A 14,669-nucleotide genomic window follows, 5' to 3' on the forward strand; every position below is an offset into this window, starting at 1 on the left:
CTCTCCGGAGACTGCCATCTTGAATCTTTACTGTTGACCTCCATGTTTTCCTAGCACTCAGCCAAAGGCAGGGTACATAGCAGAAGCTCAATGTCTGCTGTTCAAAAGAAAAATTTCGATATCCCACTATTTCTATTAAAACACAGCCTCTATTCCTAGGATTTGCACCCTGCAAGTAAAGGTTCTGCTTCTGTCATCCGGTAGGGTCACTTTGTAGAGAGGCTGTGTGGGTGCCTCATCTCTCCTTGTTTTTTTTTTTACCTTCAATTACACCATAATTGACTTATTTCTTTAGAAAATAGCAGTTGTGTCATCCTTAACTATACTCTTCATTTCAAACTGCTTGGTCAGGCGGAGTTCTGGGTGTTAGGACCACAAAGAAGGGAAATCAAACTTTCAGATCAGGATGTATCTATCACTGGAGGATGTGAACAAAGGTCAAGGGAGCTCTTGGGGGTGAGAGTCAGGGAGGGTTTCAGGAAGTTGGATTCTAAAGGACCAGTGGAAATTAGCTAAATGGAGAAGAGAGGAAGGCAGGCAGTCCCAGCTGAACTGCAGGAGCAAAGGCAGGAAGATGGGAGTGGACCCTAAACATTCTGAGCTGGGGAAGAGTTTGGTGTAACTGAACACAAGGGGCAGGGGGCGGTTGTATTTGTGTTTTAAAAAGGTCCTTCCAGCAGCTCTGTGAAGTATTAGGGTTTTGAGGCTGGTAGTAGGGGAGGCTGTTGGTTGCCTTAAGAGTAGGACACAATTATAGATTGCTAGAAGGTAGAAACTTCCGAGCTTGGAAGCCCAAACGGAAGCAGGTAAACTCTGCTTTAGTGCTCTGGCTGCACTGCTTTTTAGGATCCCAAAGCCCCCCCCCCCCATTCTTTTTGCTCGGTCCGGGGTTTGTTGCCCTTTCCCTTTGTTCCCAGGTGACATTTATACCTTTATCAGAAAATTATTATTTTCTGGGAGTCCCCAGTGGGGCTGGGAGTATTCGGTTTCTGAGCTCCTTTTCAGGCCTGCGGCCGAAGAAAGACACTGTGGTGCCTCTCTGCACTGGTTTCATCAAGCCAGGGCTTGATTGAAGACTTCATCCCACCCCCGCCGCAGTAAAATCAACCCCGCCCCCCCCCCCCCCCCCCCGCCGCACACACACTGAAGCTCAAGCATCCAGATAGAAAACAGCCTCGGGGATGTCAGGAACGCCCAACCCACAGTCAAGGGCGTGTCGAGGCGGGGCCGGTGGCCCAGCTCACACCCCTTCCCTGGGAAGGAGGGGGCAGGGCAGTCCCGGCGCCCTCCGGCTGGGCCCTGCGCCGGCCGCGGTGGGCGGGGTCTCCGGCCGGGCGGGTCTCTGACGGCACTGGGCCCCGCCCCTCGGGGAGGGAGAGCGGGTGGAGCGCGAGGTTAGCGCGCCAGCAGGGCCAGAGCCGGCCTGGGAATCCGCGGAACCAAGCGCAACGAGCGGAGCGCCTGGGCGGCGGCGGCGACGCACGCTATGGCTCCGGCCGGAGACCGCGAGGGCTACTGGGGCCCCACGACCTCCACGCTGGACTGGTGCGAGGAGAACTACACCGTGACCTGGTACATCGCCGAGTTCTGTGAGTGCGGGTGCCGGCCTGAGGCGGGAGCGAGGGAGGGAGGGCGCCGGTCTGAAGGGGAGACGCCGCGTGAGGAAGGGAGAGGGTGGACCTGGCCGCCGGGGGAGGCACGGGGCCTGGCCGGGGGAGGTGGCGTGGGGAGACCGGGCCAGGGGACAGGAACGGGAATGCTGCGGAGGAAGGCAGCAGCTAGGGGAATCCAGTGTGGCGGGCGAGGAGGGCCGGTCTGGACGGGTTGAGGGGGGCCTCGAGGTTGGGGGGCGGAAGAGATGTGGAGAGCCCCTGCTGGACCTTAGGGGAAGCCTGAGGGGCAGGGTTGGGAATGGGGATTTCGCTGCCTGAGGGGCAAGTAGGGGCAGCCCGAGTAGAGCTTGGGACAGTGGGGGACTCGGCTAATTTGAATGAGGGCCCGGGACACCTGCTTCTACTGTTGCTGCCACCACCTTCATCGCAAGGGCACAGGAGAAGGGAACAGGTCCTAGCTCAGTCTTCCCCCAAATACGTGAAAACGCGGTCTTTCCCTTCCTCGTTCTCTGTTCCTGTGAGTCCTCCTTCGGTCACCTCTAGGGAACGGTTTTCCCGCTCTCAGATACCGACCCCCAACCCTTACCCCCCAGCCCAGTCCCACCCAGGGTATCTTCGGGTACCAGCTATCACCTCCTTTCTGAGTACGATCATTCAGCTGTCTCCTTGCACCAGGAGTAGAAGGCAGCATCTAGTCTGTACCTTCCGGCTCGTGCCAGGTTCCTAAGAGCACAAGGGATCAAGTCCCTACTCCACTCTGCCTCCTCTCCGACTACCTGACGAAGGTTAAGGTTCTTCTGAGGACGCTACTTGCACTGATTACACCTTCTGAGGACTTGGGGAAGAATCCTCCTCCAGCTGCTGCCCCTGACTGGCCCCTTGGGTGCTGTGTGTGTGTGTGTGTGTATTTCCCCAGATGATTGTTCCTTCCAGGCTAGGAACAGGAAAAATCTGCCACTTCTTTTTCTGTAGTTTACTGTGGTCAAGTTTTGAGAGCACAGCATTTGATCCTTCTTCAGGTACCTGCTTCTGGCAAGGTACAGAGGATATTTTTTGACTCACTATTACTGCCTTCTTTTAATTGGCTCAACTTTCTCAGGACATGAAGCAAAACTCTTTTTTAGCTAACCTTCCCATTGTTGGGTCTTTGTCCCAGGCAGGTGTTTGGCTTTGTAGGAAAGAGGCAAGACTTTCATGCCAGCTGATCCTACTTTATTGCATTCCCAGTAATTGGCTAGGATTAAAAAAAAAAGAGAACTCTTTTGGTAGTTTTTAAGACTTTCAGTACTATTCCCTTTAAACTGCGATTTAGGCTGAGAGTTACTTTTCCTGAACTACTAGCTTAAATTAATAATTTTTATATGATAATGGATGCATATGGGCAAAGGGGTACATTCGTAGTATAATTACTTGGCAGCTCAAATGTTGGCAAAGGAAGTGCTTTATCAGTTTGCTGTTAGATCACGTTGGCAAACCCATACATGGTCCAGAGGAGGACCACGAGAGAAGGGACTTAAAATTGTGCTTTCTGAACTAGAAATTTGTAATGTGGAAGAGTGAATGAAACTCAGGGCTCTTAAAATGTTGAATGGGCTGTGATATAGAGCAGTTAAGCTTTCTGTATTTCTCTAGGATGTGGAATTAGAGCCTATGGGTGGAAACTGCCTGTAAGGGGAGAGATTTTGCTTCAATGTAGGGAAAATTTTAAAGTTATAATCGTTGAATGGGTTGATTTGAGAGGTAGAGGGCTTGCTGTCACTGAAAGTGTTCAAACAGACCTTGCTCAACTAACTCACATGGATATTTTAGGGTGAATTAATTGTTTGGTAGAGAAAAGGGGTTGGCTTTAGTTGGCCTTTAGGTCCTTTGCAGCTTTATGGGTCAATATAGGTAATAATGACTCTTAGTTTAGAATGAAGGATTAGAATCAAAAGAGAAAACTGAGATTAGAGTCAAGAGAAAACTGACAGTTAAGTCATGTGAGTTATGAGACAGCAAGATACTACTGTTCTGACAGATAGCTCTGAGAAATGGGAAATGGCTTTAGTTCTTAACGACCTCAGAAGAGGAAACTCTGAGCAGCCGGCAGGGAGGGTTTTGACATAGGAATCAGGGGTTGCAAGAACAGGATGAGTGAGTGTTGGCAGCCCTTTGCACTTGTACCTTGGGAGAAAATGATCTGGAGGAGGTTGAGGTCAACCTTCTCAGCCAGCAAGTGGTGTGTGTCTATCATATCTTTGAGTAAGAGACTTGATCTTTGAAAAATAGGCTGATTAATAATGTGTTTAAAACAAATTCAACTTTATCATCATTATAATATTTACAATAATGATAGAAATATTCATAATAATAATAATGGTGATAATAGCTATATCTAAGTGCTTACTATGTACCACACTTTGCTAAGCACTTCATATATCTTATCTTTTTCGATATTTACCATAATTCCAAAAAGAAGGCATTATTATCCTTATTTCACAGATTAGGAAATTGAAACTCTAACAAATAATTTATCTAAGGTTGCAAAAAGTGGGGTAGAGGTAGTATTCAAGTTGAGGTCTGACTCTAAAGCTGCTATACCATATTACTTCTATCACACATTCATTGTTTTGCCCCTGCCTGCAGGGGATGAAGACAAGCATGACTAATATACTATCACAGATGACAAATTGAATAACTATTCAGGAAGCCTATCTTTCAGCATTGGGGTGTGTGTGTTTTGGGTAATCTAAGGACAAGTTTGGGGAGTTGCATGTAAAGATGGCAACAGTTCTCAGTCACTGAAAAACCTGAAACGCTGTCTTCTTAACGTCATCCAAGATGAGCTCATATTCCTTTTTTGCTTGGGTGGATTGTAAGAATGAGGGGAAAAGGTAGCCAGTTTCTCTTCAGTTGTGAAATACTAAGTGCCTTGATGTGCCAGAAGTTACAGGTACTTTGCATGGTAGTATGGGACAATACAAATGACCATGCAAGTTAAAACCTGGCAAAGAAATCTTCATAATCAATGAGAAAAGTTATGAGTATTCCATGACCTTTACACATTTTTGTCAAACATTGTAAATCCTCTTATTGTTAGTCATAAATATATGGAGAAATGAAAAAAATGTTAAAACTAATATTTATTTAGTACACTGTAATTTAAAACATTAAAAACATTGAGAATTAAAATGTGTTATTTCTTTGTAGAAGAACTTATCTAGAGTACTTCGAGTAGTACTTGCCTTCTTGTCATATAACCTATGATATGGGATGAGTATTTTTTTCTATGCCTTGGTGGATTGTCATGCTCCTTTCTAACTTTGGATCAGGTTCCAACATTTCATTCTTTGCACTTTCAATAATGTGAAATATTTCTGAGAGTTCCTTTAATGCAGAGTTTTTGCTGGTTCACTTCTGTTCCATCTTCATCCTTTTCTCACAATCACTTTCTTCATTTGTGTCGGTAAGTTTGCCTTCACTAAGTTCCTCTGGCTGCATATCTAGTCTCTTGAGTGGCAACAGCGTCAACATTGTCATGGTCAATTATTTCTTCTATAACTCCGTTTATGTTTGATTGGGATTTTATTTCCAACACTATTACTTTAAAAAAAAATTTTATTTTATTGAAGTATAGTTGACTTACAATGTTGTATTAATTTCTACTGTAAAGCAAAGTGATTTGGTTATACATATATACATTCTTTTTCATATTCTTTTTCATCATGGTTTATCACAGGATATTGAATATAGTTCCCTGTGCTGTACCGTAGGACCTTGTTGTTTATTCATTCTCTATATAATAGTTTGCATCTACTAATCCTAAACTTCCAATCCATCCCTCCCCCACCCCCTTAACACTATTACTTTTTATTTCTTTGCTGCACTTTCATCATTGTTGGCCTGTTCCACCTTTCAATTACCCATTTTTGTAGCATGTCACATAACATTCATCACCAGGAGACAAGGAGGCAACTCAGCTACATGCTTTGCCGTCTGTACATGAACTGAATAACAGATGTGCAGTGACTAAACACCAACAGACTTTGCCCTGGTCTTTTATCTGTAGTTAGAAATTTAGGCAGAGAGATATTTTTCTGTCAGCACTTCGAAGATATTATTCCATTGTATCCTGGCTTTTACTGTTACTGATGAGGAGTCCACCAACGGCCTAATTGTTGTTCCTTTGCAATTTATTTTGCCAAATCCACCAACAAACTTTAAAAGAAGTGACTTGATTAGTCACCGATCGTGATGTGCTTCTATTATTTACATAGTCATTTGTGGATTGAAGATCTAGTAGTGAAGTTTGTACTGTATTCAGTTATTCACAGTTAATATACTATGGTAACTGAAATTTGAATTGTGTTGTCGGGGAATTGGTATTGTTTAACGAAACTGTGGTAACTGAAATTTGTGCATATTAGAGCTCTGCAAAGTGAAGACTGCTTGTGTATTTCTAATCCTAGTAACATTCCTAGTAAGTAGGTGGTGTTATCCCCATTTTATAGGGGAGAGAACTGAGTCTTAGAGAAGTTAACTTGCTCAGTGTCATATAGCTATTAAGTGGCAGAAATGGTATTCAAATATAGGTCTGACAACTCTTTCTACTAAGAAACACTGTAACAGGAAGTGGAATTTCAGGTGCTGTCGTTTTTATGGAAGAAATATTTCCTAAAGGGAAGCAGAAGGGAATTCTGTGTTTTAATTATGGCCTCAAGGGAGAATTACCCGGTTAAATTTTTTTTTCAGAATGTTTAATTTATTCAGCAAGTATTTATTGAAAACTTATTTTGTCATTGACTTAAAATACAAAACTATACAAAGACTGTCTCTCTGTTCAAGGTAGCTAATAAGCCTGTAGAGGTATGAACAGATAAGTTCAAATAGGCATTTCCTACTTTCAAGGGAAATGCATTCCTAAAAATGTATTTGAAAGAAGAATGTTTAAAATTTGATATATTATAAAGGAGGGTTTATTAATCAGAAAGCTAAAAAATATTTTTAAATCCTAATTATGGGTTTCATAGGAGCTACTTCAGTCTGAGGGGGGTAACCTGGCTAGTAAGACTTTCATGGATGGGGAGAATGGATGGTAACTTCTGGTAGGACCATCTAGCTATCTCCCTTTTGTCCTTGGGCTAGGATGATTCAAGCTAGGTAGGTGTCGTCTCTTCTCACAGGTTTGCTGCCCCTCTCCCCATCCTATTCATAGGAATTGAGCAGAAGGGAAGCAGGGCAACCCTCAGTCTTTACACCTTTATGATGGGATTTGCTTAGATGGGGTAAAGGAGTCTGTCTTTCATTGCCAGTGCAGCACAAGACTAGAGAGGCTTTAATCAGCTGCCCCTGCCGTACACATATGCCACTCAAGGCATCTAGCTGCTTGTACCTCCTTGCACGCTTTTCCTTTCGTTTTTTCAGGCCCCTTCCCACTATCTTCTCTGAATAGTAGCCTCAAGGAAGTGAGCTTGCTTCAGGCTTCTTTTGGCCATGGGGTCCTGTGGGCTGGTGGAGTGACATCCTGTCGCCTTAAGGAAGATAGTCTTTTTCCTGAGGGTTATTGATGAGCAAGCATCACTGCCTCTGACTCATAGCTCAGAAACACCGTAAGTCCACTGAAGAATGAAGGCCAAATGAAGGGTCAAATTTAGTGTACCAAAGGGTTTAGATTTAATTTATACAGTCAGAGACTGCCAGTAAATTGTTCCGGGTGCTATGATGGACATATGTATATGGTGCTTTGGAATGCAAGGAAGGGGTGCTTATAAAAAACTTAAAGCATAAAGGCTTTACAGTGTTAGTGCTGGAAGAACTGCCATACCAGCTAGCTAGCTGGTTGGTTGTGTATTTATTTATTTATTAATCATTGTGGAAAGACACACATAACATAAAATTTACCATCTTAACCATTTTTCAGTGTACAGTTCTGTAGTGTTAAGTACACTGACACTGTTGTGCAACCAATCTCCAGAACTCTTTTCATCTTGTAAAACTGAAACTCCATTTCCATTTAACAACTCCGTATTCCCTCCTCCCCCGCAGACCCTGGCAACCAGTCTTCTGCTTTTTGTCTCTATGAATTTATATAAGTGGAATCAACAGTGGGTTTTTTTGTTTGTTTGTTTTTGGTGACTGGCTTATTTCACTTAGCATAATGTCCTTATGTAGCATTTTGTAGCATGTGTTAGAATGTCCTTCTTTCCAAAGGCTGAATAATATTTCATTGTATGTATACACTACATTTGCTTATCCATTCATCCATTGATGGACACATGGGTTGCTTCCACCTCTTGGCTGTAGTGAATAGTGAGGCTGTGACATGGGTGTACAAATATCTCTTCAACCCAAAAGTGGAATTTCTGGATCATATGGTGACATAGTGTCTATTTTAACTTTTTCATTAGGAAGAAGCATTTTATTATTTTCTGTCATGGGCTCCATGAATTTATTATTATTTTTATATAAATTGTAACTTATTATTTCTAAATTATAATTATTAATGTACTTTATCCCTATTTCAAATAATCAGAGGCACATGTGACTATCAATTAGAGGAGATCTAGTCACTGTTACTACACTGTATTGATCCATATGAGATATATGAGATAAGGTAATGTATTACCTTAATATATTGATATAATTCTAGTCCAAAGCAAAAGAGCATAATAATTTCATTGCAGCCTTATTTCAGATAAATATGATTTTTGAGATACTGAAAATAGCCAATAGAAATAATAAAAGCTAACATTATGGGACACTATGTGCAAAGCTCTGTGTGTATATTATCTTATACGAACCCTTATTATAATCCTTATAAGAACTCTTTTAAAGTTTAAGACGTTTAAGTAACTTGCCCTAGGTCAACACTATTAAGTGGCAGAGCCTAAGGGACCCAAGGGCCATTTGATTCTAAAGCTATGCGCTTAACTCTCATACTATCTTGCCTCCCTCCGTTACTACTTTTTCAGACCCCAGTGCATCCAGGGACCTCAGGTTGGTAACTAGTGGTCTAACCTTCTCATTTTACATGCAAGGAGAAGGACCTTGAGAGTTGACATGATTTGCTCAAGATTATATTGCCAATTAGTTGTGAAACCTAGACCAGAATCCACATTCAGTAGTTTCTCAGTATGGGAAATAGTAGAGCTGAGGAGGATGATGTCAAATATCGTTGATGTCATATTGTTAATGGGTTACCAGGTCATAGGACTTCCTCAGAACAACAAGAGCTCCTAATTAACTTTTTTTTTTTATGGTGAAGATACCTAAGGTCTGTAGAGTGCTTTATAGTAGTTCTGCTCAGATTTTAATGTGCATGTGAATTCCCTGGAGGTCTTGTTAACATTCATATTCCAGTACAGTAGGTCTGGAATGTGGCCTTAGATTCTGCATTTCTTATAAGCTATGAGATGACTCCAGTGCTGTTGGTCTGGAGATTATACTTGGAGAAGCAAGACTTTATAGTTCAAAAAACACTGTTAATTCTTTTTTTCCTATGGAGTGTAAGCGTTATCACTGTTTCTATGTAAGGAACCAGGTTCAAAAGGATAAGTGACCTGTTCAGGATCACAGGGCTGGTACTGGAACCTAGGTTTCTAACTTGAAAATCAAGTTAGGTGTTGATCACTACCCCCCTCCTCCACTCTGCTCCCAGCAGTAACAGGCCAAAAATACTGCATGTGAACTGAAGTTTGAAAATGATTGTTCTGGGTAATGAGCTAAATTGAATTTAAAATTGAACATGTTACATTTTCATTTTAGAAAGTTTTCTTTCCATTTGTTCCCAATACCTAAGCGAAGCTCAAACCAAACTATCTTTCAGACTTTGGTCTATAGTTAGTAATTAGTTGTAAGTGGATCTGCACAGTTCTAGCCTGTTTTGTTCAAGGGTCAACCGTATGTACTGTGTTTTTTCATATATATAAATACCTATGGTAAAATTTAATTTATAAATTAAGTGCAATAAGAGATTAATAACAGCTAATAATAAAATAGAACAGTTATAACAATATACTGTAATAAAAGTTATGTGAATGTGGTCTCTCTCAAAATATCTTATTGTACTGTACTTACCCTTATTGTGATAATCTGAGATGATAAAATGCCTACATGATGAGAAGGTGTTGTGATGTAGTGTTAGGCTACTATTAACTTCTGATTATGCAGAGAAGGAGATTCATTTGCTTTGGGTGATCCTGGATCATTGAACCATAATGATGTGGACGGTTGGATGTCAGGAGCAGATGATGTTGATGGCTGAGGATCCTAGGTGGGACAGAGCAGGACGGTGCAAGATTCATTATGCTACTCAGAACAGTGCACAGTTAAAACCTTATGAATTGTTTATTTCTGGAATTTTCCATTTAATATTTTCAGACTGCAGTTGACTATGGGTATTTGAAAGCTTGGAGAGTGAAACCGCAGATTAGGAGAAACTACTGTACTTGAAGGCTAAGTACAGTTTGAAGTCTAATCTTGATTTAGCATTTACCTAGGTCATCCAAGATTTTAACTAGGAAAAATTGTCATTTGGTAGCACCTGTTGGAAGAAATGATTTATTTCCTTTTTTTTTTTTTTTGGCTGCGCCGTGCAGCATATGGAGGATCTTAGTTCCCTAACCAGGGATCGAACCCATGCCCCCTGCAGTGGAAGCGCAGAGTCTTAACCACTGGACCGGCAGAGAAGTCCCTATTTACTTATTTTAGTGGAACAGTAATTGATGTATGGGTAAATAAGGAGAACAAATACCTCAAATTGTAATTTGGGCAAGTTTACTAACTGGAATACAGAGAATAGTAAACATTTAAAGTTTTGTCCAGTACACTATTATTTCAGGTTGAAATTTTAAGTTGTTTATTTGATTTTGGGGTTCTACCCTTGTTCCTTTGCCAACTGTTTCATAGTGGGCGGAAAAAAACACTCACCCAGAGAGTTTTCGGTAGTGCAACAAAGAGTGTTTTATAATAAATAAGTAAGGGCGGCTTCCCTGGTGGTGCAGTGGTTGGGAGTATGCCTGCCAATGTAGGCGACACGGGTTCGAGCCCTGGTCTGGGAGGATCCCACATGCCGCAGAGCAACTAGGCCCGTGCGCCACAACTACTGAGCTTGCGTTCTGGAGCCCGGGAGCCACAACTGCTGAAGCCCGCGCACCTAGAGCCCGTGCTCGGCAACAAGAGAAGCCACCGCAATGAGAAGCCCGCGCGCCACAGCGAAGAGTAGCCCCCGCTCACCACAACTGGAGAAAGCCCGCACGCAGCAACGAAGGCCCAATGCAGCCCCCCCCCCAAAAAAAAATAAGGGCATGAAGAAACATTTTAGGACCCAGAAAAATGATTGAGCCCAAAAGAGACAGCAAAAGCAGTTTATGGTGACATGAAACCCTACATGCTTTCCTGTGGGGAAAGTACCTGACATAATGACTTGAAGTCAGAATCAGAATCCTCTCTGAACTTTGCTCCATTGAACATTGTGACTTTGGGCAAATCACTTAATCATTCTTTGTACCAGTTTATTTTCTATAAATGAGAACAATGAATATCTGGTAGGGTTGTGAGAATTAAATGGCATGATACATGTGAAAACGCACAGGGAAGTGCCTGGCAAATACTAGGTGCTCAATAAAAGTCAAATTGGAATCTAGTCAAAATAAGTTTAAAAAATAAATACTACTTTGTTATAGTTGTGACCTTCCTATCTGTGATGGTTAGTTTTATGTGTGAACTTGGCTTGGCTATAGTATCCAGTTACTTAATCAAATACTGATCTAGGTATTGCTCTGAAGGAATCTTGTAAATGTGGTTAACACCTACAGTCAGTTGACTTTAAGTGAAGATTACCCTCAATAATGTGAGTGGGCCTCATTTAAACAGTTGAAAGGCCGTAAGAGCAAACACTGAGTTTAGGGATTGGGGTAGGGAAGTTAAACCTTTATTTGGGGAGGTCTCCTGTCTGACCCCTCACCTTGGTGGACTTCCCCTCCCTTCACCCCTCTTCCCTTTCTTCCTTCTTTGTTTCATTTATTTGAATATTTTGAATATACCAGAATTTTTAGATGTTTTCAGTGGAAAGGTCAGTTGGCGTATCTAGTGTGCCGCACAACCTTAACCCGATTGCTTTTGCATCTGCTGTTCCCTTGTCATTTGTAGCTGCATTCCCAGTCAGTGGATACCTCTTTAAACCTTGACTGATTACTCCTTACAGAATTAGGTGCTTCTTCTGTTTCCATTTGAAGACTTTCTATTGACTGAAGGATAAAGGCCAAATAGTAAATATGGCATGAAAAGCCCCTTTTTTAAATGAATATTTTCACATGTACAGCAAAGTTAGAAGAATTTTGCAGTGATTATCCATTCACCTATTGCCTAAATCCTACCAATAACATTTTAGTATACAGTACTTTTTTTAATCTTATATCTATTTATCCATTCCTCTATCAATTCATTTTATTTTTTGATACATTTTAAAGTAAATTGCAAACATCTGTATACTTTCCCTCTAAATATTTCAACATACATATCATTAAAGTTCAATTCTCTGTTTTTTCTTTGGATGTAAAATTTGTATTCAATGTAAATGCACAAATCGTGTGTATTTGCTGAATTTTAAGAAGTGCATTTATATGCATAACCAAAACCCCTATCAAGATAGAGAACTTTACCCATCAAACATGAAAGTTCCTCATGCCCCTTCCCTGTAATTCTCACCTTCACCTTCCCCCTTCTCTCCAGGGCAACTATCTGTTCTGATTTTTTTCTTCACCATAAATTAGATTTGTTCATTCTAGGACTGCATGTGAGTAGAATTATATAATATTTACTATTTGGTGTCAGGTTTCTTTCACTCACATAGTATTTTTGATATTCATGTTGTTGCATGTGTTGGTAGTTCCTTTTTATTGCCAATTAGTATTCCATTGTATGAATGTAACATAGTTTATCTATTTTCCTGTTGATGCACACCTGGCTGTTTTCAGGTTTTGGTAACCATAAAGCTGTGATATACATTCTTGTACAGGTCTTCTTGTGGATATATATTTTCATTTCTCATAGGTAGATACCTAGACATTTAGGTTACTTCCATGTCTTGGCTGTTGCAAACAGTGCTGCTATGAACATTGTGGTAGTTTTTGTCTTTTCTGGATATATGCCCAGGAGTGGGACTCTGGATTATATGGTAACCCTATTTTTAGGTTTTTAAGGACCATCCATACTGTTCTCCTCAGTGGCTGCACCAATTTATTGTACAATCCCACCAACAGTGTAGGAGGGTTCCTTTTCCTCCACACCCTCTCCAGCATTTATTATTTGTAGACTTTTTGATGATGGCCATTCTGATTGGTGTGAGGTGATGATACCTCATTGTAGTTTTTTTTTTTTTTTTTTTGCGGTACGCGGGCCTCTCACCGTTGCGGCCTCTCCCGTTGCGGAGCACAGGCTCTGGACGCGCAGGCTCAGCGGCCATGGCTCATGGGCCTAGCTGCTCCACGGGATGTGGGATCTTCCCGGACCGGGGCACGAACCCGCGTCCCTTGCATCGGCAGGCGGGCACTCAACCACTGCGCCACCAGGGAAGCCCCTCATTGTAGTTTTGATTTACATTTCTCTAATAATTAGTGATGTTGAGCATCTTTTCATGTGCCTATTGGCCATCTGTATGTCTTCTTTGGAGAAATACCTATTTAGGTCTTATGCCCATTTTTTGATTGGGTTGTTTGTTTTTTTGATATTGAGTTGTATGAGCTGTTTATATATTTTGGAAATTAAGTCCTTGTCAGTTGCATTGTTTGCATTTTCTCCCATTCCATAAGTTGTCCCCATGTACACACATGCTTTTTTAAAGTAGATGTGAGGGCAGTCTGTCTTTGTTGTCTGATATTCTGTTGATCTGTTGATCACTGGAGTTGATTCAATTAGGCTTGCCAATCAAATGGATATTCTTTGTTCTCACTATTCTAGGAATGTCCAATTTAAAGCTTGACAATTGAAGAGAATTATGACCTTGATAAAGGAGGACTATTCTTTGGTTAAGAGCAGCCATCATTGGGTAAACATTTAGCCCCCTATGTGCCCTTCCCTCATCCCATCTTCTTTCTTTTTCTTCAGAGATAACCACTATCCTTAATTTTGTGTTTCATTTCCTAGTCTTTTACCACTTAAGCATTCCTAGAAAATACAGTTTAGGTTTGCTTGTTTTACATTTTATGTGAGTGGAATTTTACTATATATACGTTCTTCTGCAACTTGTTTTTTTCACTCAAATTGTGGTCCTTAGTATCATCCACGTTCCTGAGAATTATCTACGTTGATAGGTTAGGTAGTTCATTTTTTTTCTTACTGTTGTTTAGAATTTCACTGTATGAATATATTGATTTATCCATTCTTCAGTCGTTGGATGTTTTGCTGTTTCCAGGTGTTTGATATTACAAATAATGCTGTGAACATTCTTGTACATCTTCTGGTACACACAAGTGTAAGAGTGTCTGTATATATTTAGGAGTATAATTATTAGATTGTAGCGCATGCCTATATTCAACTTTTATTAGATCAGAGGTTCTCAGACTTTTTGGTCTTATGACCCCTGTACACATTTAAAATTATTGAGAACCCTGGAGAACTTTGCGAGTTAAGTCTATTGGTATTTACTATATTAGAAGTTAAAATTAGAAACAAATGTTTATTAGTCCATTTAAGATTTGTGTCTATGAGAAATGAGATTTGTCCTGCTGTTGAATCAGTAGTTTGTTCCTTTTTATTGCTGAGTAGTATTTCATTATATGAATATACTATAGTTAGTTTATCCATTTACCTATTGATACTAGGACTGTTTACGTTTTTGGCTATTATGAATAAAGCTGCTATGAACATTCTTATTCAAGTCTTTTTGTGAACATATATTTTTCATCTTTCTTGGGTAAATTCATAGAAGTGGAATTACCAGGTCATAGAGTTAGTTTATGTTTAGTTTTTTAAGGGACTGCAAGACTTTTTTCCAAAGTGATGTAACTTTTCATTCTCATCATGGAAGTTTTGGGTGCTCCACACACTCAAGGACATTTAGCGTTGCCATGCTTTTTA

At 40.9% G+C, this 14,669-nt stretch overlaps 1 protein-coding gene across 3 annotated transcripts in view; it reads left to right on the forward strand.

The window, feature by feature from the left end:
- The window catches only part of ACER3 (alkaline ceramidase 3), a 221,207-nt gene that overhangs the window by 39,069 nt on the left and 167,469 nt on the right, over positions 1–14,669 (forward strand). The window contains exon 1 of one of the 3 annotated variants that reach the window (XM_067750444.1): positions 1,375–1,589. The exons of 1 other annotated variant lie outside the window; for it this stretch is intronic. In XM_067750444.1, coding sequence (XP_067606545.1) covers positions 1,487–1,589 — 103 coding nt within the window. In that variant the 5' untranslated portion in view covers positions 1,375–1,486. Of the gene's footprint in view, positions 1–1,374; positions 1,590–14,669 lie in introns of those variants that run through there. One more of the 3 variants, XM_067750443.1, reaches the window with a different exon arrangement.

Source organism: Pseudorca crassidens, chromosome 9 (genome assembly GCF_039906515.1).
Source record: "Pseudorca crassidens isolate mPseCra1 chromosome 9, mPseCra1.hap1, whole genome shotgun sequence".
NCBI lineage: Eukaryota > Metazoa > Chordata > Mammalia > Artiodactyla > Delphinidae > Pseudorca > Pseudorca crassidens.